This window comes from Rattus norvegicus, chromosome 1, assembly GCF_021556685.1.
Source record: "Rattus norvegicus strain SHRSP/BbbUtx chromosome 1, alternate assembly SHRSP_T2T, whole genome shotgun sequence".
NCBI lineage: Eukaryota > Metazoa > Chordata > Mammalia > Rodentia > Muridae > Rattus > Rattus norvegicus.
Window position 1 is genome coordinate 79958510 of NC_141534.1, and position 11461 is coordinate 79969970.

General features: G+C 41.8%; 1 protein-coding gene across 1 annotated transcript; it reads left to right on the plus strand.

Moving 5' to 3' along the window:
* The first annotated feature begins 6230 nt into the window (after positions 1-6230).
* Positions 6231-7408, plus strand: Rasl2-9 (RAS-like, family 2, locus 9). The gene is given in 1 exon segment (NM_001166675.1): positions 6231-7408. A coding segment is annotated over 1 exon segment (651 nt). The 5' UTR covers positions 6231-6388; the 3' UTR covers positions 7040-7408.
* The last annotated feature ends 4053 nt before the right edge of the window (positions 7409-11461 follow it).

An 11461-nucleotide genomic window follows, 5' to 3' on the forward strand; every position in this document is an offset into this window, starting at 1 on the left:
AGGACCAGAAGAGAAATTCCTCCAGTCACATAATAGTTAAAACAGAAAATGCACAAAACAAAGAAAGAATATTAAAAGCAGTAAGGGGAAAATGTCAAGTGACATATAAAGGCAGACCTATAAGAATCACACCAGACTTCTCACCAGAGACTATGAAAGCCAGAAGATCCTGGACAGATGTCATACAGACCCTAAGAGAACACAAATGCCAGCCTGGGTTACTGTATGCAGCAAAATTCTCAATTAACATAGATGGAGAAACCAAGATATTCCATGACAAAAGCAAATTTACACAATGTCTTTCTACAAATTCAGCCCTAAAAAGGATAATAGATGGAAAACTTCAACACAAGGAGAGAAATTACAACATACAGAAAGCAAGAATATAATTTCCTTGCAATGAAACCAAAAGAGAAACAAACAAACATAATCCTCCTACAACAATGAAAATAACAGAAAGCGATAATCACTATTCCTTAATATCTCTCAACATCAACGGAATCGATTCCCCAATAAAAAGACATAGAGTAACAGACTGGATATGTAAAGAGGACCTGGCATTTTGCTGCCTACAGAGACACCTCAGAGACAAAGACAGACACTACCTCAGAGTAAATGGCTGGAAAACAATTTTCCAAGCAAATGGTCTGAAGAAACAAGCTGCAGTTGCCATTCTAACATCAAATAAAGTGGACATTCAAACAAGAGTCATTAAAAAAGATAAGGAAGGACACTTCATATTCATCAAAGGAAAAATCCACCAAGATGAATCCTCAATCCTAAATATCTATGCTCCAACTGCAAGGGCACCTACATTCATAAAAGAAACCTTACTAAAGCTCAAAGCACACATTGCACCTCACACGATAATAGTAGGAGATTTCAACACCCCATTCTCATCACTGAACAGATCACACAAACAAAAATTAAACAGAGATGTAGAGAAACTAACAGAAGTTAAAAAACAATTGGATTTAACAGATATTTACTGATCATTCCATCCTAAAACAAAAGGATATACCTTCTTCTCAGCACCTCACGGTACCTTGTCCAAAATTGACCATATAATCAGTCACAAAACAGGTCTCAAGAGATACAGGAAGATAGAAATAATCCCATGCGTGCTATCAGACCACCATGGACTAAGGCTGGTCTTCAATAGCAACAATAATGACAGAAAGCCCACATATATATGGAAGTTGAACAATGCTCTACTCAATGATAACCTGGTCAAGGAAGAAATAAAGAAAGAAATTAAAGACTTCTTAGAATTTAATGAAAATGAAGGTACAACATACCCAAACTTACGGAACACAATGAAAGCTGTGCTAAGAGGAAAACTCATAGCTCTGAGTGCCTACAGAAAGAAACAGGAGAGAGCATATGTCAGCAACTTGACAGCACACCTAAAAGCTCTAGAACAAAAAGAAATAAATAAACCCAAGAGGAGTAGGGGGCAGGAAATAATCATACTCAGAGCTGAAATCAACCAAATAGAAGTGAAAAGGACTGTACAAAGAATCAATAAAAGCAGGAGCTACTCATTGAGAAAATCAACAAGGTAGATAAATCCTTAGCCAGACTAACCACAGGGCACAGGGAGTGAATCCAAATTAACAAAATCATAAATGAAAAGGGAGACATAATAACAGAATCTGAAGAAATTAAAAAAATAATCAGATCCTACTACTATTTGAAAATCTGGAGGAAATGGACAATTTTTTAGACAGATACAAGGTCCCAAAGTTAAATCTGGAACAAATAAATCATCTAAACAACCCCATAACTCCTAAAGAAATAGAAACAGTCATTAAAAGTCTCCCAAGCAAAAAGAGCCCAGGTCCAGATGGGTTCGGTGCAGAATTCTATCAGACATTCATAGAAGACCTCGTACCAATACTGTCCAAACTATTCCACAAAATTGAAACAGACGGAGCACTACCAAATTCCTTCTATGAAGCCACAATTACTCTTATGCCAAAACCACACAAAGACCCAACAAAGAAAGAGAAATTCAGACCAATATCCCTTATGAATATTGATGCAAAAATAATAAAACTCTTCCAAACCGAATCTAAGAACACATCAAAACAATCATCCATCATAATCAAGTAGACTGCATCCCAGGGATGCAAGGATGGTTTAATATATGAAAATCCATCAACATAATCCACTATATAAACAAACTCAAAGATAAGAACCACATGATCATTTCGTTAGATGCTGAGAAAGCATTTGAGAAAATTCAACACCCCTTCATGATAAAAGTCCTAGAAAGACCAGGAATTCAAGGCCCATATCTAAACATAGTAAAAGCCATATACAGCAAACCAGTAGTTAACATTAAACTAAATGGAGAGAAACTTGAAGCAATCCCACTAAAGTCAGGGACTAGACAACGCTGCCCACTCTCTCCCTATTTATTCAATATAGTACTCGAAGTCCTAGCCAGAGCAATCAGACAGCGAAGGAGTTCAAAGGGATACAAATTGGAAGGGAAGAAATCAAAATATCACTATTTGCAGATGATATGATAGTGTTCTTTTTTTTTAAATAAGGTTGTGGTAGATACTCTATATGGACTACTTCTGGCCTGTAGACACACACACATACACACACACACACACACACGGGTGAGGGGGGATTGCTATAAATGAATATAAAAGTATGAATTAAATGTAATAAATTTTTTCTTTTTCTTCTTTTTTTTCTGCATCTTTATTAAATTGGGCATTTCTTATTTACATTACAATTATTTCCCTTTCCCGGTTTCCAGGCCAATATCACCCTATCCCTTCCACCTCCCCTTCTATATCGGTGTTCCCCTCCCCATCCTCCCCCCATTACCGCCCTCCTCCCAAAAATCCCATTCACTGGGATTCAGTCTTGGCAGGACCAAGGGCTTCCCCTTCCACTGGTGCTCTTACTAGGCTATTCATTGCTACCTATGAGGTTGGAGCCCAGGGTAAGTCCATGTATAGTCTTTGGGTAGTGGCTTAGTCCTGGAAGCTCTGGTTGGTTGGCATTGTTGTTCATATGGGGTCTCAAGCCCCTTCAAACTCTTTCAGTCCTTTCTCTGATTCCTTCAATGGGGATCCCATTCTCAGTTCAGTGGTTTGCTGCTGGCATTCGCCTCTGTATTTGCTGTATTCTGGCTGTGTCTCTCAGGAGAGATCTACATCCGGTTCCTGTTGGCCTGCACTTCTTTGCTTCATCCATCTTATCTAGTTTGGTGGCTGTATATGTATGGGCCACCTGTGGGGAAGGCTCTGAATGGGCGTTCCTTCAGTCTCTGTTCTAAACATTGCCTCACTATCCCCTCTCAAGGGTATTCTTGTTCCACTTTTTTTTTTTTTTTTGGTTCTTTTTTTCGGAGCTGGGGACCTAACCCAGGGCCTTGTGCTTCCTAGGCAAGTGCTCTACCACTGAGCTAAATCCCCAACCCCTCTTGTTCCCCTTTTAAAGTAGGAGTGAAGCATCCACATTTTAGTCATCCTTCTTGAGTTTTATGTGTTCTGTGCTAAAATTTAGTGTAATTCAAGCATTTTGGCTAATATCCATTTATCAATGAGTGCATACCATGTGTGTTTTTCTGTGATTGGGTTACCTCACTCAGGATGATATTTTCCAGTTCCATCCATTTGCCTATGAATTTCATAAAGTCATTGTTTTTGATAGCTACATAGTATTCCATTGTGTAGATGTACCCCATATTCTGTATCCATTCCTCTGTTGAAGGGCATCTGGGTTCTTTCCATCTTCTGGCTATTACAAATAAGGCTGCTATGAACATAGTGGAGCACGTGTCTTTGTTATATGTTGGGGCATCTTTTGAGTATATGCCCAAGAGAGGTATAGCTGAGTCCTCAGGTAGTTCAATGTCCAATTTTCTGAGGAACCTCCAGACTGATTTCCAGAATGGTTGTACCAGTCTGCAATCCCACCAACAATGGAGGAGTGTTGCTCTTTATCCACATCCTCGCCAGCATCTGCTGTTGCTCGAGACCCCATATGAACAACAATGCCAACCAACCAGAGGTTCCAGGGACTAAGCCACTACCCAAAGACTATACATGGACTGACCCTGGACTCTGACCTCATAGGTAGCAATGAATATCCTAGTAAGAGCACCAGTGGAAGGGGAAGCCCTTGGTCCTGCCAAGACTGAACCCCCAGTGAACATGATTGTTGGGGGGAGGGTGGTAATGGGGGGAAGATGGAGAGGGGAACACCCATATCGAAGGGGAGGGGATATGGGAATGTTGGCCCGGAAACCGGGAAAGGGAATAACAATTGAAATGTAAATAAGAAACACCCAAGTTAGTAAAGATGAAAAAAATAAAAAATAAAAAAAGAAGGAAGGCCAAAGTGTGGATGTTTCAATCCTACATAGAAGGGGGAACAAAATCATCCCTGGAGGCAGAGGAAGGGAGGTACTTGGGTGGGAGAGGGGAAAGGGAGGGGAAAAGGGAAGGCAGAATCAAGCATGAGAAGAGACAGGAGAGAAGTTCAGGGGTCTAGAAAATGAATAAAAATATGTAGCAATGGGAGTGGGGAGCGGGGCAAGTGGGGAAACTACAAGAATGTCCCAAATGCCAGGGATTTGAGAGGCTCCCAAGACCCAGTGGGAATAACATTAGCCAAAATACCCAACAGAGTAGAGATAGAACCTGAAGAGATCACCTCCAGTAGATGGATATGGCCCCCAGTCAAGGGATGGGTCCATCCACCCATCTCAAATATCTTTAACCTAGAATTGGTCCTGTCCAAAGGAAAGATGGACAAAAAATGCAGCAGAGGCTGAAGAAAAGGCCATCCAGAGATTTCCCCACCTTGGGATCCATCTCATCTGTAGACACCAAACCCAACATTATTGCTGATGCCAAGAAGGGCTTGCAGACTGGAGCCTGCTATAGCTGTCCTCTGAGAAGGTTCCGCCAACACCTGCCTAAGACAGATATAAATACTCACAGCCAGCCACTGAACTGAGCCCAGAGACCTCAATGGAAAAGTAAGGAGAAGGACTGAAGGAATTGAAGACGATTGCTTGACATTTCCAAAGAGAGAACATCCAAATTAATAAAATCGGAAATAAAAGAGGGGGACATAAGAACAGACACTGAGGAAATCCACGGAGTCATAAGAAAATACTTTTAAAGACGTACTCCACCAAAGTGGAAAATCTAAAAGAAATGGATAATTTTCTCAATAGGTACTACTTACCAAAGATAAATCAAGATCAGGAAAAACAAGTAAATAGACCTATAACCAATAGTGAAAATAGAAGCTGTTGGCATTCTGTCTAAGCTCCACCCCCACAGTTACCTGGCAACAGCCATATATGCTCCACCCCACAGTTACCTGGCAACAGCTAGGCATGCCCGACACTATAAAAGGGACAGCTTGCCCCCTCCTCATTCTCTTGCTCTTGCTCTCTTGTTCTTGCTCTCGCTCTTCCCTTCTTCCCCTGCTCTTGCCCTCTTCCCCTTTGTCCCTTCTCTCCCCATTCCCCTCACCCCTTCTTTCCACGTGTTCATGGCCGGCCTTTACTCCTCTCCTCTTCTACTCTTCTTCTTTCATTAAACCTTTCCAGGCGGAACCATGTTGGCCCATTGTGTTTTGTCTGGAGGCCAGCCTTGATTTCTACCCCAACAGAAGCAGCCATTAAATGTCTCCCAATCAGGGGGCTGGAGAGATGGCTCAGAGGTTAAGAGCACTGACTGCTCTTCCAGAGGTCCTGAGTCAATTGCCAGCAACCACAGGGTGGCTCACAACATCTGAAATGGAATATGATGCCCTCTTCTGGTGGGTCTGAAGACAACTACAGTGTACTCATAAATAAATAATAATTTTTTTTAAGTCTCCCAACCAAAAACACTCAGGGTTAGACAGTTTTAGCACAGAATTCTACCAAACTCGCAAAGATGAGCTAATGCCAATATTCCTCAAATTATTCCATAAAATAGAAACAGAGGAAACATTACCCAATTCATTTTACTTAGCCATAGTTACCTTACTACATAAACATATATCCTGATACCTAATCTCAACAAAGAAAGATTTCAGAGCAATTTCCCTTATGAACATAGATGCAGAAACACTTGCAAGCTGAATCCAAGAACTTATCAAAAAGATTAAGTAGGCTTCATCCCAGAAATGCAGGGATGGTTGAGTAAATGAAAATCCGTCCTGGAAGGTAGCTGGGAGGGCCCAGCTGAGCGCGGGCAGGGACACGAGGGTTGGTTGTCCTTCCGGTGGGCACGGGACAGTGTCGGTGAGTAGAGTCAGCCAGCTTCCCCTTCCCCCCAACCCCCACGTCTCTGCCTTCCGGCTGCTGCCTTAGTGGGTCTCAAGTGTAACAGCCGCTCTCTCAGGCAGGATCACTGCGATGGCGGGCCAGGGAAAGCCGCAGATCCAGTTCAAGCTTGTCCTTGTGGGCGATGGAGGCACCGGGAAGACAACATTCATGAAGCGCCACTTGACCGGAGAGTTTGAGAAGGAGTATGTAGCCACCCTGGGCGTGGAAGTGCACACACTAGTCTTTCATACCAACAGAGGACCCATCAAGTTCAATGTGTGGGACACAGCCGGCCAGGAGAAGTTCGGGGGCCTGCGCGATGGCTACTATATCCAAGCCCAGTGTGCCATTATAATGTTTGATGTAACATCCAGAGTTACTTACAAGAACGTACCTAGCTGGCATAAAGATCTGGTCCGTGTGTGTGAAAACATCCCCATTGTGTTGTGTGGCAACAAAGTGGATATTAAAGACATGAAAGTGAAGGCAAAGCCTATTCTCTTCCACCGAAAGAAGAATCTTCAGTACTATGACATTTCTGCCAAAAGTAACTATAACTTTGAAAAGCCTTTCTTCTGGCTTGCCCGAAAGCTCATTGGAGATCCTAACTTGGAGTTCGTTGCCATGCCTGCTCTTGCCCCACCTGAGGTGGTCATGGACCCAGCTTTGGCAGCACAGTACGAGCATGATTTAGAGGTTGCTCAGACGACTGCTCTCCCGGATGAGGAAGATGACCTGTGAGAAAGTGAAGCTGGAGCCCTGCGTCAGAAGTTTATTTTTATAGGCAACTGTCCTGTGATGCCAGCCAGCAGTGCAGCGCGTGTACCACCTTATTTCTTATTTAGCAAAAAGAGATCGTGTACTTCATTGGGATGCTGAAGGAGATGAATGGGCTTCGGAGTGAATGTGGCAGTTAAAACACACCTTTTTTTTTTTTTTTTTTTTTTTTTTTTTTTTTTTGGACTTTAGCTGGTTGGAACAACAGAGTTGTTTCCTTCCTGGATTTCAAAGATAAAGACTGTTACAGTCGCATCAAAATATTCAGTGGTGAAATCTTGTTTGTAACTGTCATTCCCATTCTTTTCATTTAGAATCAGAATAAAGTTGTATTTCAAATAATCTTTTTTAAAAAGAGAGAAAAAAATCAGTAAATATAATCTACCACGTAACAAGCTAAAAAGAAAAAAAAATACATGATTATCTCTTTAGATGCAGAGAAGGCCTTTGACAAAATCCCACACCTCTTCATCGTAAAAAGTCCTTGAGAGGTTAGGGATACAAAAGATATGCCTAAACATTACAAAGGCAATATACAGCAAGCTGATAGCAAATACCAAATTAAAAGGAGATAAATTCAAAGCGATTCTATTAAAATAAGGAGCAAGACAAGCTGTCTACTCTTTACTTATCTATTCAATATTGAAGTTTTAGCTAGAGCAATAAGACAACTGAAGGAAATCAAAGAGATACAAACTAATTTTTAAAAGTCAAAATATTGATATTTGCAGACAATATAATAACAAATTCTACTAGGGAAGTCCTACAGCTGATAAATACTTTCAACAGTAAAAGATCTGGATAAAAGATTAACTTTAAAATATAAGCAGCCCTTACAAATAGCAAATGGACTGAGAAACAAATTAGGGAAATGCCTTTTACAATAGCCTCAAATAATGTAAACTATCATGGGGTAGCTCTAACCAAGCCAGGGAAAGACCTGTATGACAAAAGCTTCAAGTCTTTGAAGAAAGAAATTGAAGAAATCAGAAAATGGAAAGATTTCCCACGATCCTGGGTCAGTAGGATTAATATAGTAAAAATGGCCACCCTATCCAAAGCAATCTGCAGATTCAATGCAATCTTCATCAAAATTCCAACACAATTCTTTAAGACCTTGAAAGGACAATTCTCAACTCCATATGGAAAAACAAAAACACAGGATAGAGAAAACAGTTCTGAACAATAAAAGAGCCGATGGAGGTATTACTATCCCGATTTCACATTGCACTACAGAGCTGTAATAAAAACTACATGGTATTGGCATAAAAACAGATGCAGTGACCAATGGAATCAAACTGAAGACTCAGTCATAAATCTACACACCTATAGATACCTGTTGGTTTTTTTTTTTTAAAAAGAAGCTAGAAATACACACTGAAAAAAAGAAAGCATCTTCATCAAATGATACTGGTCAAACCGGATGTCTGCATGTTGAAGAAGCAAATAGATCCATATTTATCACCCTGCACACAGCTCAAGTCCAATGGATTAAAGACCTCAACATAAAGCCAGACATACTGAACCTGATATAAGAGAAAGTAGGGGATGATAGCCTTGCACACATTGGCACAAGAGACAACTTCTTTAACAGAACATCAATAGTACAAGCACTAAGGCTGACAATAAAATGGGACCTCGTGAAACTGAAAAGCTTCTATAAGGCAAAGGACACTGAATATGGACAAAGAGGCAGCCTACAGAAAAAAAAAAAACTTTTACCAACTCCTCATCTGATAGAGGTATAATATCCAAAATATATAAAGAACCCAAGAAACTAGATATTAAAAAACCAAACCAAAGAACCTAATGAAAAAATAGTAATGGTATAGATCTAAATAGAAAATTCTCATTAGAGGAATCACCAATGGCTGAGAAACACTTAACAAATGTTTAACATCCTTAGCCATCAGAGAAATGCAAATCAAAATGACTCAGATTGCATTTTACACCCCTCAGAATGGCTAAGATCAAAAACACAAGTAACAGCTCCTATTGGGAAGGATGTGGAATAAGGGAATAAGGGTTGCATTCTTCAGCTGCTGGTCAGAATGCGAGCCAGAAGGCTGGGGATCAATTTACCTCAAGGCCCACTCACACCATCTTAGGTATATACCCCAGGGACCCTCCATCCTGCCACAGAGATACTTGCTTAACTGTGCTCATTGCAGCTTTGTTCATACTACCCAGAAAATGGAAACGATCTAGAGGTCTCTCAACTGAAGAATGGATAAAGACAAGGTGGTGGTTTACATAATGGAGTATTACTCAGCTGTAATAACACTTAAAATGACATAAAATTTTCATACCAACGGATGTAACTAGAAAAAGCCATCTTGAGTGAGGTGATCTTAACTCAGAAAGATAAATATGGCGTGCGCTCACTTACAAACAGATATTAAACTGTTAAATAAATGATAATCAAGCGACAATCCACAGATCCAGAGAGGTTTGATACAGAGGACTCTAGGGAATGGTTGCACAGATCTCTTTGGGAAGGAGAAATAGAATAAATGTTTTGGGTAGCCTGGGGCATAGAGGATGACAGTGGAGATAAGGGGGGTAGGAGGGATGGGATAGGGGGTTTATGGACAGGAAACCAGGAAAGGGGATGACATTTGAAATGTAAATAAAAATCTAATAAAAAAGTGAGGATAAGATAGAGGGATTGGGAGAGAGTGGGGGGAGAGAAAGCTAGAATTGGGGAGCATGGGAGCTGACCTAGTACAGTGGAAACTTCCTGGGATCTCTGAAGATGACCTAGAGAGGACTCACAGTAATGGAGCATATGAAGTCTTAACTGGCCATGTTTTGTGGCCAGACAAAGCTTCTAGTGGTAGGACTGGGTCCCTTGGGTTGAATTCTTGCCTGGGAGGTGGGTGGAATCCAATAGAAATCCCTACACAACCCAGGCTGATACTAGAACAGAAGGTGGCTCTCTAAAAACTGATACTGGGGCACCACTGTCAAGGACAATATCCACACAGCTCATTTAAACATAGAGGTGCCAGCATGGAGCCTTCATCTCCATTTTATAGCCTCTTTGACTCAAGAAAGAGAATTACAAAAAGAGAAACCTAGACACCAACCCAGCCATAAAACCCTCAACCTCTAATCTGTACTGCCCGAAAGATGTGTTGGGGCAATGGTGGTGCAGAAGTTTTGGGAGTGGCCAGGCAATGTCTAGTTTAACTTGAAGCCCACTCCATGAGAGGGAGCCAATGCCCTACACTTGCCCCCGGGCTGAACCCTTGTGGGGCCGAGTCAGCCGTTATGTTTCAGGAAGGTAGCTAGGAAACTTGCCCCCGGGCTGAACCCTTGCCACATTAGAATCCACCAATTATATCCCTGTAACCATACATCTGCTTCTGTATGCTTGCTTCTGCTCCCCAGAATCCTATAAAAACCCCATCCTTGGTTCCGTGGGGCGCGCCAGTCCCCCGAGTGACTGAAGCGCCCGCAGGTGCCTGTGCCTGTGTATCCCGACAATAAACCAAATCCTCTTGCTGATTGCATCCTGTGGTGTCTCGGTCTGGTCTTTATAGAGTTGGAGGGTCTCCATCCCGAGGGAAAGTTCTCCCTGAGAGCATTTCAGGAGGGGGCGAGTGATCAGGCTCCAGGGAAAGGTGCTGTAATTTCACGACTGCTTTCCTGAGAGCCTTTCAAGTTTAACATGCAATGGTCCTGTGGCTCTGGTTACAGATCACTCCTACTGCAAGGTAAAGGACACATAAACATCAAAGGAACATGGTGGGGTTGTGGGAAGGGGTGGCAGTAAGCAGAATATAAAGTGAATAGTAAAAATTAAAAAATAAAAAACAGGAACATGGTCCTATCTTCAAACATATTTGATAAATGACTCAGATCCACAAGCCTAGGGTGTAGCCCAGTTAACAGAGTGTTGGCCTAGTATGAGCCCCTGTTCTGTCCTGAAACACCACATAAAACTGTGTGCGGGAGCCAGGCAGGGGCGGTGCATGTGTTTAACCCCAGCACTCAGGAGGCAGAGGCAAGAGGATCAACATGAGTTTGAGGCCAGCCTGGTGAGAATCTGTCTTGAGAAAAACCAAAAATATATAATCAACAACAAGAAGAAGAAAAACTACATGTGGGAACTGGAGAAATAAATGTTCAGTGGTTAAGAGCTGTGTGCTGAGCAATGGTGGGGCACACCTCTAATCCCAGCACTCAAGAGGCAGAGGCAGGCAGACAGCTGAGTTCAAGGCCAGTCTGGTCTAAAGAATGACTTCCTGGACAGCCAAGGCTACATGGAGAAACCCTATCTTAAAGCAAAACAAAAGCAAACAAAAAACAACAATAGCAAAAAATCAACTGCACTTCCAGACCTAAGTGTCATTCCCAGTACCCACATGGCAGTTCATAACA